This window comes from Carassius carassius, chromosome 2 (genome assembly GCF_963082965.1).
Source record: "Carassius carassius chromosome 2, fCarCar2.1, whole genome shotgun sequence".
Classification (NCBI taxonomy): domain Eukaryota; kingdom Metazoa; phylum Chordata; class Actinopteri; order Cypriniformes; family Cyprinidae; genus Carassius; species Carassius carassius.
Genome location: NC_081756.1, coordinates 23,915,162 through 23,934,755, shown reverse-complemented (window position 1 = coordinate 23,934,755; position 19,594 = coordinate 23,915,162). Strand labels below are relative to the sequence as shown.

Genomic DNA, 19,594 nt, shown 5'->3' with positions numbered 1-19,594 from the left:
GGTGTGATTAGAACTCTATAGGGTCACAGCCGGGGGTGGGTAGGGGAGGGGGGTTACTTTGCTGGTTTATCCCCAGACTCCAGTTTAGGAGCATCTTTAGGCTCGCGGTACGCAGGGAACGCTTCCCATGGACTGTTCAAGTCAAACTTACGGAACTCCTGGGCGAGCTCAACAGGTTCAGCCACAACCCGCTTCACTTCATCATCATAACGTACCTGACGAAGAAGGGGAAGAAAAATATTCAACATTACATAATCCACACCAAGTAATGTTTAAAATTAAAACATTAATTGCTCTATACCTTGGAACACACACTACTATTTTAATAATTTTGAACGGAGTCTATCAAGTTCAAGGCTGCATTTACTTGATCAAAATACAGTAAACAGTAATTTTGTGAAATATTATTACAACTTAAAAAAATGTCCTATTTTAAAATATTTTTAAATGTAACTTATTCCTGTGATGGCAAGACTGAATTTTAAGCACCAATGACTCCAGTTTTCAGTGTCACATGATCCTCTAGAAATCTAACATGCTGATTTAGTGCTGAAGGAACATTTCTTATTCTTATCGTTATCGATATTGAAAATAGCTGGGCAGTTTAATATTTTTGTGGAAATCATGATACATTTTTTCAGGAATTTTTGATTTATAGCAGCAGCATTTGTAGAGTAAGAGTGTATGAGACCGAGAAACAGTATTCAGAAAACAGTAACAGAATTCATATTCCGTGCATTTACCTCAACGTATCCAGACAAAGGAAAGTCTTTTCTGAATGGATGACCTTCAAATCCATAGTCTGTCAAGATGCGTCTCAGATCTGGATGGTTTGCGAAGAAAACTCCAAACATGTCCCAAATCTGTAATGAAATATCAGCTATGCTGCATGATCTCATGGACCATTGACAAGACATTCACAGTCATTCACAGTGTGTCATAGCAGGTGGGAAGAAGCTCAGGGGCTTCACTGCATGAGCACTGCAGCTTGTGTCCGAGTATACCGCAGACAAAACAGACGTCTATTTTTATAGTCTGTAAAACACAAAGCTCAAAACTTGTTCATGAAACCTCATCTGATCACAATAAGACACATACCTCTCTCTCATACCAGTCAGCTGCCCGGTGCACAGGCACAGAGGAGTCAAGAGGAGTCAGTTCATCAGTGTAGGTCTTCAGGCGGATACGAGAATTATAACGCAGGGACAGCAGATTATACACAATCTGAAAAGGAAATAATTGGATTATCAATGCTTTGCAGAACAGTTTCGGAAATGTTTTATTCAGTTAAATGGATGGGATATTTTCATGCTAATAATTTCTCCCATCCAGACTACCAAACTATGCACCTTTTTATGTTATTTTTACATGAATATATTACAAATAAAAATCTAATACAATAAATAAACACCTCGAAGCGGCACTGCCTTGTAGGGACATCCACGGCTGTCAGGTCAGTCATGTTGTGGAACTGAGCATTTGTGTGATCCTTCAAGAAGGTGAGAACAGGTATAATCCCTTCTGGGTGGATCATTACCTCCAGCTCATTAAAACAGGTCACCTACAATTCAAACAAAACGCTGTATATGAGAAAACCATTTCTGAGGAACTGCCGAGTGCATCTTCAATATATTTCACAAATCGGTCATCTGAAATGATGAATTTGAGAATAACTGACCTGAACTTGTTGCACGTATTTGGGGAGAATCTCTGCAATGTATTCTCCAAACTCTGAAAGCTGAGTGTGTGTGACTGGATCCTTGGGCCTTACAGTAGCTAATGCAAAAACACATTTAAACATCAACAGCCCACACGTTAACAACAATCACAAACCCAATTCCCCAGATCTACTCACGTCTGGTTTCAGTTGTCGTTGTTCTTGTCTGGACAACCGCAGGGCTCTGTCTAGCAACTATGAGAGATTGATAGAGATTAATGCAGTGCAGTATAGTGCTGCTATTGTGACAGCTTCAGATCAAACATCAAAATGAGTTAAATTAGTAGCTTGTGTCTGACCAACTCAAAATTAAATGATTCCTGAAATTTTGCAAAAAATAAAATAAAATAAAAATCATTCTCTCTAGAAGGGCGATGTGTTAATTTCAAGAATAAGAGAAGCATGACTTGCATAATTGATATTATAAATTTCAATCAGTCGACAATGTTATTATGATGGAGGAAGAGGAAAGGTCAACAGCGGGGAAAAGCCTAACCATAGAAGAGTGGGTTGTGGATCCTGCACAGTGCTCATAATGGTGATTACGTATATAACTAGTCACAAAGTGGACAGTGCTGCTCTTGGTTATTTCTTACCATTTAGACTTCTTCCAAAACCGCTGCGGACAAATCGAACGAAGGAGGCCGCCATCTTTACTCCCTCACCGCGTCATTCCTCGCGAGATCTGCTGATGCTGCGGTGCGCTCGAGTTCCGCAGTGCACTGCTGCCATCTTCAGGCGGCACGACCAAAATCTATGGGCACGACCGAGCCCTTCTTCTTCTTCTTCTTCTTACTTTTTTACGGCGGATCGCAGACAGATACGTGCATTACCGCCACCTATCTTGGAAATGGACCATTAACACTTCCTATACTATAACCTCTCACCAACATAACACCCTTTATTTACCCGCACAGAGGCCGACCGAGCCCTTTAACCCTGTATGGGCATATATATAGAATAATAGTCGGAAAATCGATTTTTAAGTAGTTAAATTGACTATAAGACAAAATATAAAATATAAAAAGTTTGCATATGTGTTTTATGCTTTGTTTCATATTTGATACATCAGGCTTTTATGGCGCATAGGCTATAACAATATACAGTGAGAATTTAAAGCTCACAAAAATACACCTTTTTTTTCTTAGGCCCCAACTGAGCAAAAATTGGCATTTTGATGCAGTTGTTTGATGCAGAAGTAATTTCGAAATTCTGATTGTAGTGTACTGTAAATCAATGAGATTTTGAATAAATGGCCTTTTACATACTAATAACATGTTAATTATCAATCCATCAATCAGAGGAAATAAAGCATGTAATACATTAGAACGTATACAATAGGTATTTGAGCAAACTTTTGATCATGTTGATAATTTAAAGCCACTAGAAATTCATGTTTCAAATATGGAACAGTACACCTTCCAGGGATAAAACACTGCCCTGTTGATTTCACTAAAACAGACCCCCTGTAAAGACCTTGTCTCAGAGGAGCACCAGGACAAGACCACAGGAACAGATGATTCTTCTGCACAATCTGACTTTGCTGCAGCCTGGAATTGAACTACTGGTTTCGTCTGGTCAGAGGAGAACTGGCCCCCCAACTGAGCCTGGTTTCTCCCAAGGTTTTTTTCTCCATTCTGTCACCGATGGAGTTTCGGTTCCTTGCCGCTGTCGCCTCTGGCTTGCTTAGTTGGGGACACTTCATCTACAGCGATTATCGTTGACTTGATTGCAAATAAATGCACAGACACTATTTAACTGAACAGAGATGACATCACTGAATTCAATGATGAACTGCCTTTAACTATCATTTTTGCATTATTGACACTGTTTTCCTAATGAATGTTGTTCAGTTGCTTTGACGCAATGTATTTTGTTTAAAGCGCTATATAAATAAAGGTGACTTTGACGTTGACCATCACCTACTGTTGTTTGTGATCATATTTATTAAAATGTATTCCAAAAGGTCTCTCTCTGTTTCATTATAGCATTTAATCATATAAAATTAATTAAATGCATAGGCTCTTTTAAGCTGTGTAGATAGGATTTCCTTATTTATAATTATAAAATATCATGACCTTATACAGTAGATAACATGCAGAAAGAAACAAAACACCAATTGCCAGATGTAGTCTTTTAAACAACTCCTAATACAAAGAAGCCAGCTATAAGTTCAGAAGAAAAAGAAAAAAAAACCTTACCTTACCAACTCGATCAAAAATAATTAATATTTGTAAATTCACTCAGGGGTTCCCTCACTTTTTAAGTGATCATTTCATCCAGAATCCAGGACTTTGAAGATTTTTCTAGGACAATAAAAGAAAAGGATTATGCCTTAAAGTAATATATTCATCTCCACAGAAGTCTCTAAAAACACAGTTTATGGCCATGACTTTAAAAAAATCAGATCTTTAATATGAGCTCTTAATTAAACATAACAGAAATAATTTTCGGATCTAATTTCAGCACTATAGCAAAAAAAAAAAAAATAATTATTTTATTAAACAATTTGAAAATTAAAATAAATCAGTTTATTATTCATGCTATAATGATATTAAAGAAAATTATATTTGAAAATATTGGCATGTAACCTTCAAATATTTTTCAAGCAAGTATTACTTTAAAAGGGTCAAGTAAAAAATGTGTGAATTCTGACTAATAAACACCTCTGATTGGCCCTTGCATATCACTGTTCACGGAAGGCAATATAAACATTTACGGAAGTGTTGGAAAGCAGCAGCTTGTCAGCGAGTACTGAACAGAATCTGTACCACGGATCTATATAATATTATATATGTATATATATATGTATATATATATATATATATATATATTACAGATCAGTGGTCTTTACTTGGTACTACCAGCGCTGCAGAAAGATATTGCAGTTATTTTTACATTTTTTAAAATTCAGTATCAATTTTGTACAGAAGTACCCCACTTTTGATATTAATCAAAATAATTAGTTAACAAGTCACTGAATCACTGAAATACTTCTCTTGAAGTTCACCACTGGATAACGTTGGGAAACACATCAGTGCCAAGTGCAGCCTTATAAACACTATTTTAATATTCATTATATGGAGGCAAGATGAAGATACCATCTAAACTTTTCTAATTCCCAATTCAGTATTAGGGATTTTCTTCCAATATTTCGCTCATCGTTAACAGTGAGCTGCTCTGTCTGCCACAGTATTTTCCCCTCCTGTTTACAGACTTTGTAGTATTTCCACACAAACAACATTTTGGAAGATGCTTACAACACAGTTCGTCTGCAAGTCCGAAATCGCAGTTTGGAGCAAAAACAGGCTGCTGATGTACCATTTTTTGTAACCAACTGAATTATGTGACCCTAGTTGGCGCTGTATTGAGCTTATCCAACCTACTCATAGAGACCTTAATAATTGTTTCAGACCAGAAGTTAACTGTTCGTTCTTGGCTAAAGGAAAACAATATTACATTCTAAAAAACATTTTCCAGGACATTTTCCATTTTCTCAAATTTTCCACGTGTTTTCCAGGACTGGAAGGTAGTCATCAATTTTCCAGGATTTCCAGGACACATGGGAACCCCGTCACTGTCTAAAGCGGTTGTGGCTAAAAGGGATACAGCTACGGCCAGAAACTAACAATAAATTTTATTTTCTACCTATTGGACTGTTTTATTAACGTCTACACCTACCCCCAACCCTAAACCATCCGCAGCTGTATCCATTCTAGCCTTAATGGTCTAAAACAGGGGTCACCAAACTGGGTCCTGGAGAGCTGGTGTCCTGCAGAGTTTAGCTCCAGCCCTAATCAAACACACCTGAACCAGCTCATCAAGCTCTTTCTAGGTATACTTGAAACTTCCAGACAAGTTGGAGCTGAACTCTGCAGGACACTGGCCCTCCAGGACCGAGTTTGGTGACCCTGGTCTAAAACATCTGAGGTAATAGAAATAACAACAATATTGTTTTATTCACTGTGTAATCCAGATGGATGTTATTATAGCTTTAGATCTGCTTTTATGTACAGTACACTGCTTATTGAAAGAATATATAGAAAAATATGCACTCCAACAAGGAAAAACAACTTATTAAGGCTCTACAATATAACAGAATTGGCATTATTGTCAGCATTTGTACACTGTATCTTCTAGCTGGACTCTGAAGCGCACACTTGCTTGTAGTACTCCTGCAGAATCTCCAAGTGGGCTGAGCGGATCAGCACATGAGGCCGGACTGAGGCCAGCACCTTACAGGCCTCCTCTGGACTCCAACAGTGCAGCTGTGAAAGCAAAACAAACATTTAACACATGGCTGTAACCACTATAGACAATGAGAATGACAATTCAACAATTATATAGGGACAAACTGCCCCCTCCTCTTCAATATTTGATTTTCTTATGCTACTTTGCTGCACTCCTTTACCAAAAAGATCTTTTTGTTTTTAGGATGAAAAAAAGTTTCAAAGTTAAATTTTTAGTCTGGTCTGATGTAATAGCACATAAAGTTTTAATGTTGACTGAGTATGAGTTAAGATGTAAGTAGCTAAACATTTAATATGACCGTGTTACAATAAAAATGTAAATACTTGCAGTAATATGCATTAATACAAACAACTTGACTTCATTGAATAATTAAATTCCTTTGGATAAGGACTCCCCCTACCCTGTCAAAAAGGAATAAATTAATATAAAGAATATACTGTATGTCTCTCAGTGGAATTGTGTATGGTTAGTTATTAAAAAAGGAGAACCGAAGCGTGGGTATAAAAATCCCTTTGAATTCTGCATATGTGGGTTTTATGTAGTGAAGTGATCAGCATCACATGAACTGACCGATATCATTTTTTCTTCTCCAGAATTTTCCACCAGCAATATTAAGAGACAAAAGATTATATAAAGATGAAAAAATGCAATCACACAATGACAAATATTGTTCACAGTGGTGAGCTATGACATAGAGCTGCTGGCTTTGTTATTGTATGCAGACTCCCATGATGAGTGTGTATGTATATGAAGTGTATATACCCACCCTGATGAGGTATGCGGCTGCAATAGTTGCACTGCGTGAGCGGCCAGCCTTGCAGTGGATATAGACACTGGTACCTTGATCTCGATGTTTCAAGGCGAAGTCAACCCCCTTGTGAATGTGCTCTAGGCTGGGAACACCTGTCAGGTCCACCGTGCTGAGTCTGATCTGGTCAACGCCAACAGATCGCCACTCCTGTTATTTAACCAACAGAAGAAGAAAAACATCCATATATCTACATTGACATGTGAATGTGATTATAGTTGGTAATGACTGACAGAGCTGGCAGATGCACTTACCTCAGCTGAATTGCAGAAATAGTTTGTCTCATATTCTTCATTCATAGTAATAACTCCTCTGACTTTCTCTTTTTGGACCAACTAAAGCCAAACGAGACAACAGGCATTAGGTCAATCCTGAAACAAGCCTGGAATTTGATACTGTGGTATTCTATAGATATAGTAGATTCATTTTAATTATCAGATTGGTAATTATCATACTGTAAAGGTACATATCTTACCTCCTCTGTCATTGACCTGAATGGAAGAGCACCAAGAATGACAGTAGGATCCACGCGATTATACCAATGCCTGGAAGTGATCTTTTCCATGACAACATTGTAAGCGAGTGTGGGATAAAATAAAGTCCTTGCTAAAACACTCGCCATCGTTCCTCATGTAAACTAACAGCATGCACAACTTCAAACGCGTCACAGGAGTTTCATTCTCACTCCTCTTCATATTCACTTCACATGAAGAGCTTTTTCTTCGACGCATGTTACAGATCCTCAACAATGCCATCTTCTGTTTTGGAGGTAAATTTGTTGGGGACGGATTGTTAAAGGGAATAAATTCACCGAAACAAGAACGCCTCAGCCGCTGACCAGATGCCATTAATACTGAAGAAACACATTATGTGAGGAGACTTATTAAAGTCATGGCTTACATTTGTTAGAGTCTCGTGTCATTTTGCAGTTTATCGTGCATTCGTGTTAATGTTTATGAATGAACATCAATGAATCTATTTCATTTTAATGTACATTTATACAAAGGATTACAATGCAGCGTATAAGAGGCAACAATGAACACTTGGCAGTATGTTAAATAAAAAGGAGACATGTGTTATGTCCACTGATCTATAACATAGATCTATAACATAGATCAGTGGTTATGTCTTAGTTTATTTGTAATATTCTCACACGTGCACAGTATTCCAGTAGAATGCAATCCTCTTTTAAGGATAACGCCAGTATATGGGCATCAGTTGTATAATTTTGTGCATGTAAAACGTGGTTAATGTCCTTATTGCAGTGTTTGTGTTTCCTTATGATTGTGAATGCTATTATAGTGCATTTTAACATTAAACCCATAATAACACCAACACAACTGCACTAATATGTTCACATTAACCAGCCTACCAGTTACTGTCATTTGATGTTTATCTCCATGAAGACCTCTTGGGCTTTTATTGACTTGAATGACCATGTGAGAGAAGCGCAACATCTCTCCCTTAGACAAGGGGGGGCGCTTTTTAACCAATTGCTTTTAACTATTGTTTTAAGTATTTATATACGAATTTATCATAAAATACTAATATATATTTTTATTATAGACGTGTATTTCAATGTTTTGACACCAAAAGTAAATTTTTAACCAATCCATTGCGACAGAGGCTCCACCCCACTCCCCTTTTAATAAATGTGATGGTGCATGCAGGAAAGACAGCCATTTTGCACCGTCCCTCTTCCACCCAGAAAGTAGGTTGTCGTGGGTAGACGTAATCAGAGAAAACTATTAACTCACAAATCCCACTACACAATCATTCCCCCGTGTCAGCACACCATACCTACTCAGTTACCTCCGTTTGCAAAAGGGGGCATCGAGGGTAAGTGTTGATTTTTGTAGCTGCGCGAGCTAACTGGTGGTTGTTTACGGTCGCTTGCACGCGCTAACATGCGTCATTATGTAAAAGCAGCTCGACCACCGCGCGCCAACGGGGCTTATGTCTCGTATAGTTACTGTTTGAGCAGTAGTGCATGCACAGCTGCGTCGAGAGTGATCGAAACTCGTGTAACCACAGCGCGCTGTTGGAGCTGCTCTGCTAAGTTTAGCATCTCAGAGGAGCGTAGCGATGCAAAGCTATTAAAAAGATGCAGCTGACGAGCAGGACTCGGGACAGATCGCTCCCTGTGTTGTGTTGCACACGCGGTCTTTACATCGCATGTGTTTTCACTGCGATCGCTCTCGAAATTAACAAACTAGAGGTCCTTTTGGAAAACGCATGGTCACTCCCCGGCTAAATGAGCACGTATATGAACGCAGCAAATGTGTTCGTATAGTAGTAGTGTTAAGATTTTAGCACAGAGGGCCTGTCGTGTCCCCCATTTGAAAAAGGCTCAAGTAACTTTGTGGCTTAATCTCATATCCATCAAAATGAGGAATTGATCCCAGCTAAAGTTCCCTGAGCACTAGCAGCGAATGGAAATGTCTCTTCCTGATAGAGCTTTTACTTTCTTGTTTCAACGCTAACGTGCTAATAAAAAAAATCAGTACACTACACGGAACTGCTTCTGAGGCCATCACATTCAGTGTTTGTCTAGCTTCGTTTGAAAGTGCACAATTAGATGAGTCTATAAGCTAAATGTGGTGAGAAATGTCAGTCTCTGGACTCTGAGCTCAGAGCCTGTTGAACAGAAAGCTGCTGCTCAGGACTGTCACGTGAGCTGTCACTATCATTTGATAAGAGCTTCCTAATGGACGATTGTGCAGTTAATCTCATAGCCAAAACCTTTGTGAAGGTATAATGCATACAGCTATCTGAAAATGACTCGAGGAAACCATAAAGTCGCATTATATTGACAGGACTTTAGCAGGACTAGACTGTGCAGAATGCAATGATAATCTAATGTGGACTCTGTTCTGTTGGGAATGCTTTATTCTGTTAGCAGTGTTGCAACCTTCAGTTGTAGTTTGGTATAGCATAGAAATAACAGGTTATGTCTAAAACGGGAGGCTTGTAGGTAAAAGCTTTTCAGGAAAAAGAAAACATGGATTTTTAATATGCTATTGAATAAGAGCTCTGCCATGAAGAGCAAGAAGGCCCATTTTGATTGACGTGATTGCTTGTTAATAGACTCTTTGGTGTATTTGTGTACTTCTGCTCAGTTGACATTATTAGGTGGGGTTAATGGGATATTTTATCCTGATTTCCTACAACTAATATGTATTGACACCTTTAAGCATACAGGTAACCATTCAGAAGAAATGCCCAAAATTGTGAGGACAAAGTGAAAATGTTGCACTGAAGGTTTATAATATTTTAATGTATACAGAGGGGCAGTACATCCCTGTATTGTGTTTTTGCATTACATTAGGCTTCATTAGATAGAGCCAGTGGTAACTGACCTGTTCAGTCCTTATCAGACATTGGCAGGATGTACAGCATTGACTCTCTTGCAAGACCTGTCCATCTCCGTGGCTTGATTGTAAAGGGAAAAACCCAACTCTAATAGAGACGGTCTAAATAATACACCAAGACAGCAAATGAGCCCCTGTGTCTTTCTCAGCATGGTAAAGGACAGCAAGTCCACAAATACTGGGAATCAACACAGATGTTCATTGATGAAATGCCAGTCTAACCGTACGATTGTTCTTTCTACAGATCGACAGGAGTAACATTTCAGAAAAGCAAGGCCACAGAGAGGGTAAGTGTTTCTCACTTTTGTGTTAGGATGTCTTACAGTGGACTGTATGTTAAACAAGATGTCACAGTGTTGTGCACGAATGTGGGAAAGGTAGGTATTCATATTCCAAAAGACTGCCGCTCCGAACACGATTTGACTAGAATCATCAGACGACGCGCTCCAAGCCAACCATTTAGTTTAAAAGGTTGCCTGATGAAAACTTCATTGTGTAACAATACTACTATACTGGTTCTTGAACTTCGCTTTCTATTCACATCTCTGTCATAGAAATGAACAGTTGTGGCCTGTGTTCCTCAAACTATTTGGACATTCAGTGCTTGTAGTTCCTAGAGTATTGAACTTTTACCGATAGCCACCAGCGTCGTATCTGTAAACTCTTATACTACAATGGTTTGGATAATTAGTGTCAGTTTATGTCAGCTTGTAATATTAAAGTATAAGTCATGCATGTGGAGGTTAGGGGTGTTATGGTACACGTATTTGTATTGAGAATTTTCAGTGCAGGTCTTACAGTTCAGTACGCATGTGTAACGAACAAATACAGCAATAGTTTAACCACTGCATGAGCGGAACTTAATTGGAAACTTCCTCTTTTATATATTGTTTCTTTGGATGAGAAACAAAGTCTTTTTTTTTTAATTGTCATTTTTTCAGGAAATTGAAACAATAGAAATGCCGTTGACACGATATGGTGTGACAGATCACTGTATAAATGCTTGTTTACTAGTTTTAATGCAAAATAGAATATGAATGAACTTCTTGTGCCTCACCGTTTCAACAGCAGAAACACGTCAATTAAATAGCTTGTAAACAAAATGACATTTAGCATTTCATTTACCTAAGGAAAGTCATCAGTGTCCACAGTGCGCTAGTTTGCTACAGAGAAATGAAGTGCAGAGAAGAGCATTTCACAGAACAATAGACTATATTTTACCTGTTAGTGCTGTCTCAATTATTTAATGTTTAAATAAATCTGTTATGAAACAAGTAGGGCTGGGTTAATTGATTAACGTGATAATTATTTTATCACATGTTAACGCAGGTTTTTTTATTTTTTATTATTAAAAGTCCATTGCTCACTGGCTCTGAATACACATACAGACAAATCATGGGTCACAGGAGGGGATGATCCCGATCAAATTATTCAGGCTAAGCATCAACATTCACAAACCGCTGTCCACTGTTATTTTTAACAGAAAAGAATGCAATGAGCTTATAATCACAACTTCATAAATGGAAAATAAGAAGTTTCTGGTAGTGCGAGAATACAGCAGAGAAGTGCTCTTTCTCATCACAGTGGAGTGCATTGTGTTAACTTTGTGGTTTATTGTTTTGAGTCGTATGAGACGCAGTAACACGCGGCCCTCTCACAATATATTGCAGAACACAGCTATGGCTTTTGCTGCTCAGAAATATTCATGCAGTCATGCAGCACGTATCAGAAGATCTGCACTCCAGCGCAGTTAGCGCTCACGCTCACTGATCTATAACTGAAACACGCTCTGGCCCACCTCTTCCAACCGAGCCAGGGACTGCTAAACGGAGCGATCACACTTGTCAAACGAACCAGGCTTTGGGGGTTAAGATTAGGGTGTGCTCACACTAAGCAATTATTCTCTCGCATCCCGCACACACGAGTATCTACCCGCCCATCGAGTGTTGTCCCGCGCCGCACTGTTGCGTTGGGGGCCGTGATCGTGCAGGTCTCTAATAGGAAGATGACTGTTATAATGTTATGATCAAGGCTATGGACTCTGAGCATAACTTGTTTTTCTGTAAAAAACTATAAAATATTTTCTATAAAAACGTTAATGTCCTGGCAGTGGCAAATAGCTTGTTTTATATTTAATTTAATTACATTAATGTTACAAATTAAGATTTACAATAAATATTTTAACTGCTACTATGTAGAAGGAATACTGCTGTAAAAAAGCACCTTATTTGTTTAAAGTGTTTGCAAACCAAATGTTATTGCACTTTTGTTCAGCAGTACTTTTAAATGGAAAAAAGTGCACAATACACTACTTTTGAATACATTATTGGTTTTGTGCATAACAATGGGATAAGACAATCATCTGATTAATTGCGATAAAAAATGTAATTCTTGCCCAGCACTAGAAGATAGTCACGACAGTTGCTGTGTAAATGATTATATTTCAACAACAAATATACATTTAATAAGTTGGAAGTTAATTTCTTAACTGCACTGTGCAATTTAAATTAAGTTGTGTTTGGTTATTTTATTTAAAAAATAAATAGTAATTAAATTTAAGTTTGGGCTCTGTTCATTGTCTCCGTTCATGTAATGTTAAAGGTACGTGCCCTGTAGTTTAGAACATAAGCGGAGGTAGATTTTTATCCATAAGAAAATTAATTATAATTGATTTTATTTAAATAAAAAGCAATTTAAGTAAACTACGGTTTATAAAAAAAAAAAAAAAATAGTTTTTCCATCTGCTACACTGAAAACATACCGAACCGTGACGTCAAAACCGAGGTATGTACCAAAATGCCTTGTTTGTGTACCGTTTCACCCCTATTGGAGGTCCTATGTCATTTAGGATTTTGCACCTACATTTGTCAATTTATGTTGTTTTATTAGAGAGCTACATGAAACAAAATTGCATGAAATGAACTGAAGTGTTTAGTGCTCCGACTTGAAGACAAAATGTTTCCTTGGTTACTTGTTAGTTCGCGCACACACACTCTTGTGTCGATGCTGCTACAGTGGGCTGTTCTTTGCAGTTGGATTTTTGTCTTGCATGGCAACACCTTCATTATCTGCAGCTGCGGGCTGGCAATTCCAACAGACTCTGTTCTTTGTTTGTGTGTATTTACATAAATACTACTAAGAGATTTCAGAAGTGTTCGATTGAAGGGTCTAGAGTGCAGTTGTTGTTGTGAGTTTATGAGCACTTGGTACAGCGTCAAGGGGGTTTATGTCTCTGTTACAGGGGGAAGGGACGTGTGTCAGAGTGCAGGCTCTTTAAAGGAGCCATCAATCATCTACAGCTTCACCTTTGAAAGACCCACGAGGAGACTAAAATACTTGTAAAGTGCTACTGAAAGTCTTAAGTTTCGTTTTGTATTTAATGCCCTTATACTTAAAGGCAAAAAGCTTTTTGGCTTTGCCTTCTGTCAGATTTCGCTGTAGTAAGTTCATCTCTGACAGTTGCTGCACCATGGCAGCTGTTAAATTGTGACCGTGCCCTCCAGAAGATTGTTACCACATGGAGGTCAGCAGCACCTGTCGGGAACATTTCTGTTTGTGCTCCTCCTAATGTGTTTAATGAATGCCATTAAATCCCCAAATAATTATTCCTATATATTTAATCTTCTCCAAAATTAAAAAAATAAATTGTAAGTATTGCATGTAGTGAAGGGACTAAGCTATATCTAATAGTATGCATGGCTTCACTGTTTGTGCTGCACATGTTCAAGTGAGTAATGTTTGGTCTAGATCACTGTTAATTTTGTCTGTGCAGTTATTATGAAACCCATTTCAGTATCCTCATACAGAGCTTGACGTTCTGTTTGACTTGACTTTGAGCAGGAGTTTATTATGAGGAATGGTTGCTGCTGGTCAGAGGTAGATTTGGCTGTGATGATTGTTTTCTCCAGTTTGGCAGTGGAATGGGTGAATCAGCAGAATGCAGAATGAGTCTCACTGTATCAGTCCAAAACTGACAAACCGTTGAAACCTGGAAATGGCCATGAAGAATTTTCTTCTGTCATATGTAAACGTGACGTCTCCGGGGTGTGTGTGATACCTGAGAGTTGTCTGCACAGTGCTTTTGCCCGGTGTGTGACTAACATGTATTTTTTATTTTGATTACCGGTAGTTCTAAAATAGAAGCAAATAAAGTGTGAGTATACATACAGTATCCATATGTAAGTTCAGTGTTATGGCCTTTTATGCAGATAGTTGCAATGTGTAATATTTGCAACAATCTATTTATAGAAATGGAATATAATATACATAACTGTGTTTTCAGAGGTGTATTAAGACCTTACTTAATGAACAGTTATGTTGTTATTACCTTTGAGCAATTTCTATCTACATACACCGCAGGTCCCCTTACATGGAAGTCGCCACCATGTTTGTACAGTAGCACTAAACGGTCAAACTGCTCTATGGAGCTTGCGAATAAAACTGTGATGAACAAGTACATTAACATTTGCAATAACATCGATTTATTGAATAATTAAGTAAATAGAATTCCTTAATATACCTTTTTAAAGAAGTCTCATTGCTCTCTGCTGTCTTTACCGACGACATCTTTACCGTTTCGGCCACCGTAGCTTCTCTAAAGGGAGGGGTGAGCGGGGGACTGAGCCGTTGGTTACAATTTGCAACTTCACTGCTAGATGCTGCAAAAAATTACACCGTGCACCTTTAAGCATGACTGCTGAAATTAAATGCTAACACTTTACAGTAAGACTCCATTTTTAAAATTAAAGGGATATTCACCCAAAATTTGATGTTTATCTGCTTACCCCCAGGGCATCCAAGATCAAGGTGACATTGTTTCTTAAGTAGAACACAGAGATTTTTAACACAAACTGTTGCAGTATATCAGTCTTATAATGGAAGTTGATGAGAATCATGGCTAAAACCATACAATAAAAAAAAAAAACATAAAACCAAATGAAACCCTGCGGCTCCTGATGATAAATTGATGTGATAAGACACAAAATGATCGGTCGGTGCAAGAAACTGAACAGTATCTATCTAGTTTTTTTTTACCTCTGATTCACGCAATGTCTGAACTGTTACACCTGTTTCACACATACTGTCTGCAGTGCGTATATGGGCCGTATGCATGTATGCAACATGGACTAATTTTGCTTTCACACAGGGCGCGTTTGCAGTCCGCTCCTGATCCGCGGCTGTTTAACACAAACACATTTATCCATTATTTTGATTTCAAATCCAAATGTAGTTGGCTTACTGAAAGTGCTTTTTCAGCATTGTGATCCTCTTTTATCACAGAACAGTTACACAATCTTTCATAGACATATTCACGTTTAAACTATAATATAAACAGCGTATTAAATGCATTTGGTTTCTAGATTTGTATATTTAGTTCCTCAAGCAAGTGGAAACACATCTGAACACAGAATATAGCTTTCCTGTGGTAGGTTATCACAAATATTTTAAATGAAAACTTACCACTGTCAGAAACAGTCAGCTCTTGTGTTGAATACATTTAAATCTTTATTACAGCGGTTCTCAGAGAACTTTATTTTTCTACCTCCAAAAGACACAAGTGCATAAGTTGACTTGTTTATCTAAAAGTGCACTTTTCTTTGTTTCAAACCTAGGCAAAAAACTTCAATTATATCTATTTATTGCGAAATTACAAAATTTCCGTATCAATCCATGTAAATTTTTACCGCAAAAAAAGTACTGTCACTTTAATTAAGCACGTGCAGCACAGCAAAAATAGACTCGGTGCGTAAACTATCTCTGAGCTGCTGCAGACACGCCGCTTCTGGAACACACTGACGGACCACAAACGTGTGCAGTGTGAACGCTCTCTTCCGTTAACATGGGTGTGTAAATAAATCTTACAACACACGCACACTGCAGACGGAGTATGTGTGAAACAGGTGTTAGAACTCTCCTGAGCGCATTCTCAAGCAGGCACGTGAGGAGGCTTCTTGCTTTACTGCGGATCGCAGACTTATACGTGCATTACTGCCACCTATCTCTCAAATGGACCATTGAAACTCTATCTACAATCTCCATTAGGAGTGCCAGTGGAGAGATAGGTGGCAGTAATGCACTTATAAGTTGACGATCTGCCGTAAAGCAAGATTTATTGTATGGTTTTAGCCGTGATTCTCATCCACTTCCATTATGAAACTGATAGATTGCAACAGTTTGTGTTAAAAATCTTGGTTTTTGGTTTCAACTGAAGAAACAATGTCACCCTGATTTTGGATGCCCTGAGGGCTAAGCAGATAAACATCAATTTTTCATTTTTGGGTGAACTAACCCTTTAACTAAGGCTGATAAAAGCTGTAGGAAGTATTGTTCCTTGTTAGTGTGTTAATTTCAACAATGTGTGTGTGTAATACATTTGTAATACAAATATTTTAGTTATTTCAGAAACTTCACTTTCTCCTTTACATAATGGTAAAAGTTGAGCTTGTGAAACTTCCAGTATGTGCGTGTGGTTTTCAGGACAACAGAATTAATGGAGGGTTTATGCATTTTTATCCCTGATCGATTTCTCTAAGCTGCTTTGGATCTTGGCAAAGATGCTTTCCGTATTCTGAAATGCTGCTGTGGCATTTAATGCCCAGCGTATCACAGAAATCAAATATGCACTCAAGGCAGTGAAGTGAACCAGGACTTGACCACTCCATTAGAATTATTGAGACACTCTTTGCTACACTTTGGAGATTCTAGTTCCAGTAGAACTATAGCTGTTTTATTTTCTGCCATGAAGTGACCTTCCGTTTTGGACCGTGAGTGAGCTGTGTGCGTAGGTCACCAGTTTATGATCCTTGGTATTCTGAACCGCTGGCACAGAGTGCTGCTGTGATCAGGATGTAGTAGTACAAGTTGTAATTATTGTAGTTGTACAGAGAGAAACAGGATTGAGATGCTTCATAATGAATGACTGATGGGTGGCTTGTAACTGTCCATCTATACCCTCGGTCTGATCAGTCAGCTGTGTGTGTGTGTGTGTGTTGTATTCTCAGCTGCTGGGTTGTTCCAGATGCTTCAGTATAAGTCCATTTGTCCACCATGCTGTCTTTCTGTGCCAGTGTTCGAGAGCGAGTTTGTTGTTAGATGAACTGCGCTGACCGTATGCTCTGCCCCACCACCCTCCGCCCACCCACCACCCCAAAGGCCTATAACACTGCCTTACATAGACAGTCCATGAATAAGCCTCACAGTCACTCAGCAGTTATTAAAACATGGCATGGCCTATGGTCTTCCCGGAGCATTCTCGCTATGCTTCCAAGGTCAGAAGCCACATTACTGCTGCATGGCATGCGTTTTTTAAAGGGATGATAAATCATTGATGTGCACAGTATAGGGCCCTGTTTTCCATGATGTGGAAAACGCAGATGGAATCGTGGAATCCAGTCATAAAAACTGAATTTACTGTATAACTGGGAATGTGAAGGAATTTGCCAAAGTTTGGATGAATTAATCAAAAGTAGATCATTACATTTAAATCAAGTCTACGTATATGGACTAGTATCTGCAAATTTTAGGCTGGAAAAAAACTATTTAAATATTAATCTCGCATGTTCTGCGTGTCTGCGTTTGAGGAGTGCAGACACATGGTTTTGTTTACTACACTTACTGAAGGGTGATTTCAGCAACTTTCATCTCATTAAATGAGCACATAAATACATGAATAACATCTCCAGAACTGCTCTGAGAGTCACTTCATAAGCCTTTTAGCGTTTCATTTGAGTAAAACTAGCGTCATATCTAGGGGTGCAGGCCCCATGGTTCGGCACGCATATAATTCGTGGATTAACTGTTAAGTTTAACCATCATAGAGTGAAAGTTTATCATTTGCACATGTTTTTTCTTGCCAGTTTAAACATTCAAGCAGTTTTAACTTGTGCGCTTTGGGAGTGTGCAACAGCGGCGGAGAGAGAGGGGCACAATTCAGACACTGCATGATTTCTCTATAGCATACACACAAAGTTGTGTTAAAATACCTGCTTTGGCAAGTATTCTAGTAAACACAGTCAGTTATGTCTTAAGTGAACAAAAAACAGGTGAGAAAGAAACCAGATGTGTGTCAGTATTAGGTCCGTGCATTTGGTTTTAAAGAGACTGCAGCCAATAAATACTATGGATGCATCGATACCATTTTTTCAGATCCGATACTGAAAATTCGGAGGAACTGCTGATACCGATCCACTCCAATTCAACAGCAAAAGATACTCTATAAAATCACAGGTGGACAATAATTTTATAATATCTAGTGAAATATATATAGATGTAGTCTCAGAAAAATGGTAGCAGGAGTCTCATTTTTTATGGTATCTTCTTTAGATTTGAAATAGAAACTCATGAGACGTGACTTTCAACCCATTACTTTTCTGGATTGCTCCCGGACTGATTTCTTGTGATTTTATATGAAATAATAAAAAATATATATATTTTAAGGCACTTCAGTGTCTATAACTTTTTATCTTTTTGAGCATTATCAACTGATGGACAGTAAAGCCTAAAGGGTCTTCTTTCCAAAGACACCCAAATTGTGTGTGTAGCACACTGAAGTCAGGAACTATTGCAATTTCAAGTTAGTTCATAGTCCCATTAAGGGGGATCTAGTTAACGGGTTAAACAATAAAATGTTACTACTAAACTGAAATGGTATAATCACACAATTTTTTCCATGTTTCAATTTTAATAGTAAATCCTCTTTGTTTGCCAAAAAATAGTTTAATTTTCATTAATTTAAAGATAAACTAAATTAATGATTTTTGATTATATATTTTATGCCTACATTTGATAACCAGAAAAATGTAATCACACACACACACACACACACACACACACAAATGTTCATAAGGCAATGGTAAGAATAAATTTGAATAAGTTGGTTTTATTCATTCAAATAATTAGACATGCTAAAACTGAGAATTTGGTAACAAGAAAACAAAGAGAGAGAAAACTAAACATTTAAACTTTTAATAAATTGATGTTAAATTGTTTAAGTTTCATGATTTTAATTTATTAGACATGTATTTTTAGGGCCCTAACAGTGTGGGAGAGTATCTAACCAAAACTAACGGCACTACTAGTTGTAGCTTGGGAGCTGTACTGTAGTTTAGAAGTAGTGTAACTTTTCAGGTATCAAGCTTTAATTTCAAGTATTTTTTTAAGTCAATTTAGTGCACATTTTTATCATGTGTAAAATTACTGACCAACATGAAGGAAAAAAGCAGCTCGTTTTTTTTACACCAGCAATATACTAGAAGCATACTACTTGGAGAACTTTTTCAAACTTGATGTGCTGTTGTGGGAGGCCAGTTTCAGTTCGCATATCTGGCACACTGCCTTTGTCTTGTCCTCAAGCAATTTAAAGTGCTCCCACACAGCTGAGGTCTTAGGCATTTTTGCCTTCTCTTCCAGATGAACTAATCATGATGTTTACTCATGAGCAATTCATAA

At 38.0% G+C, this 19,594-nt stretch overlaps 3 protein-coding genes across 7 annotated transcripts in view; 1 reads left to right on the top strand and 2 right to left on the bottom strand.

The window, feature by feature from the left end:
- Nucleotides 1-2,459, bottom strand: LOC132097532 (NADH dehydrogenase [ubiquinone] iron-sulfur protein 3, mitochondrial-like). The gene is made up of 7 exons (XM_059503319.1): nt 2,314-2,459; nt 1,856-1,912; nt 1,679-1,776; nt 1,412-1,561; nt 1,099-1,224; nt 744-863; nt 1-215 (listed from the first exon to the last, which is right to left on the bottom strand). The coding sequence occupies exons 1-7, from the start codon at nt 2,366-2,368 to the stop codon at nt 54-56; spliced, it is 768 nt and encodes a 255-aa protein (XP_059359302.1). The 5' UTR covers nt 2,369-2,459; the 3' UTR covers nt 1-53.
- A 3,194-nt stretch (nt 2,460-5,653) lies between these two features.
- LOC132097525 (phosphatidylglycerophosphatase and protein-tyrosine phosphatase 1-like) lies at nt 5,654-7,524 on the bottom strand. The gene is made up of 4 exons (XM_059503306.1): nt 7,252-7,524; nt 7,031-7,111; nt 6,735-6,926; nt 5,654-5,985 (listed from the first exon to the last, which is right to left on the bottom strand). Exons 1-4 carry the CDS (start codon nt 7,396-7,398, stop codon nt 5,854-5,856), a joined length of 552 nt encoding a protein of 183 aa, XP_059359289.1. The 5' UTR covers nt 7,399-7,524; the 3' UTR covers nt 5,654-5,853.
- Nucleotides 7,525-8,444: 920 nt separating this feature from the next.
- Nucleotides 8,445-19,594, top strand: part of LOC132106832 (CUGBP Elav-like family member 1) — a 36,875-nt gene continuing 25,725 nt past the window's right edge. For 2 of the 5 annotated variants that reach the window (XM_059512898.1, XM_059512879.1), the window contains exons 1-2: nt 8,445-8,615; nt 10,392-10,434. The gene's annotated coding sequence lies outside the window, so the exon portion shown is untranslated. The remainder of the gene's footprint in view (nt 8,616-10,391; nt 10,435-19,594) is intronic. The other 3 variants (XM_059512888.1, XM_059512861.1, XM_059512871.1) reach the window with 2 other exon arrangements.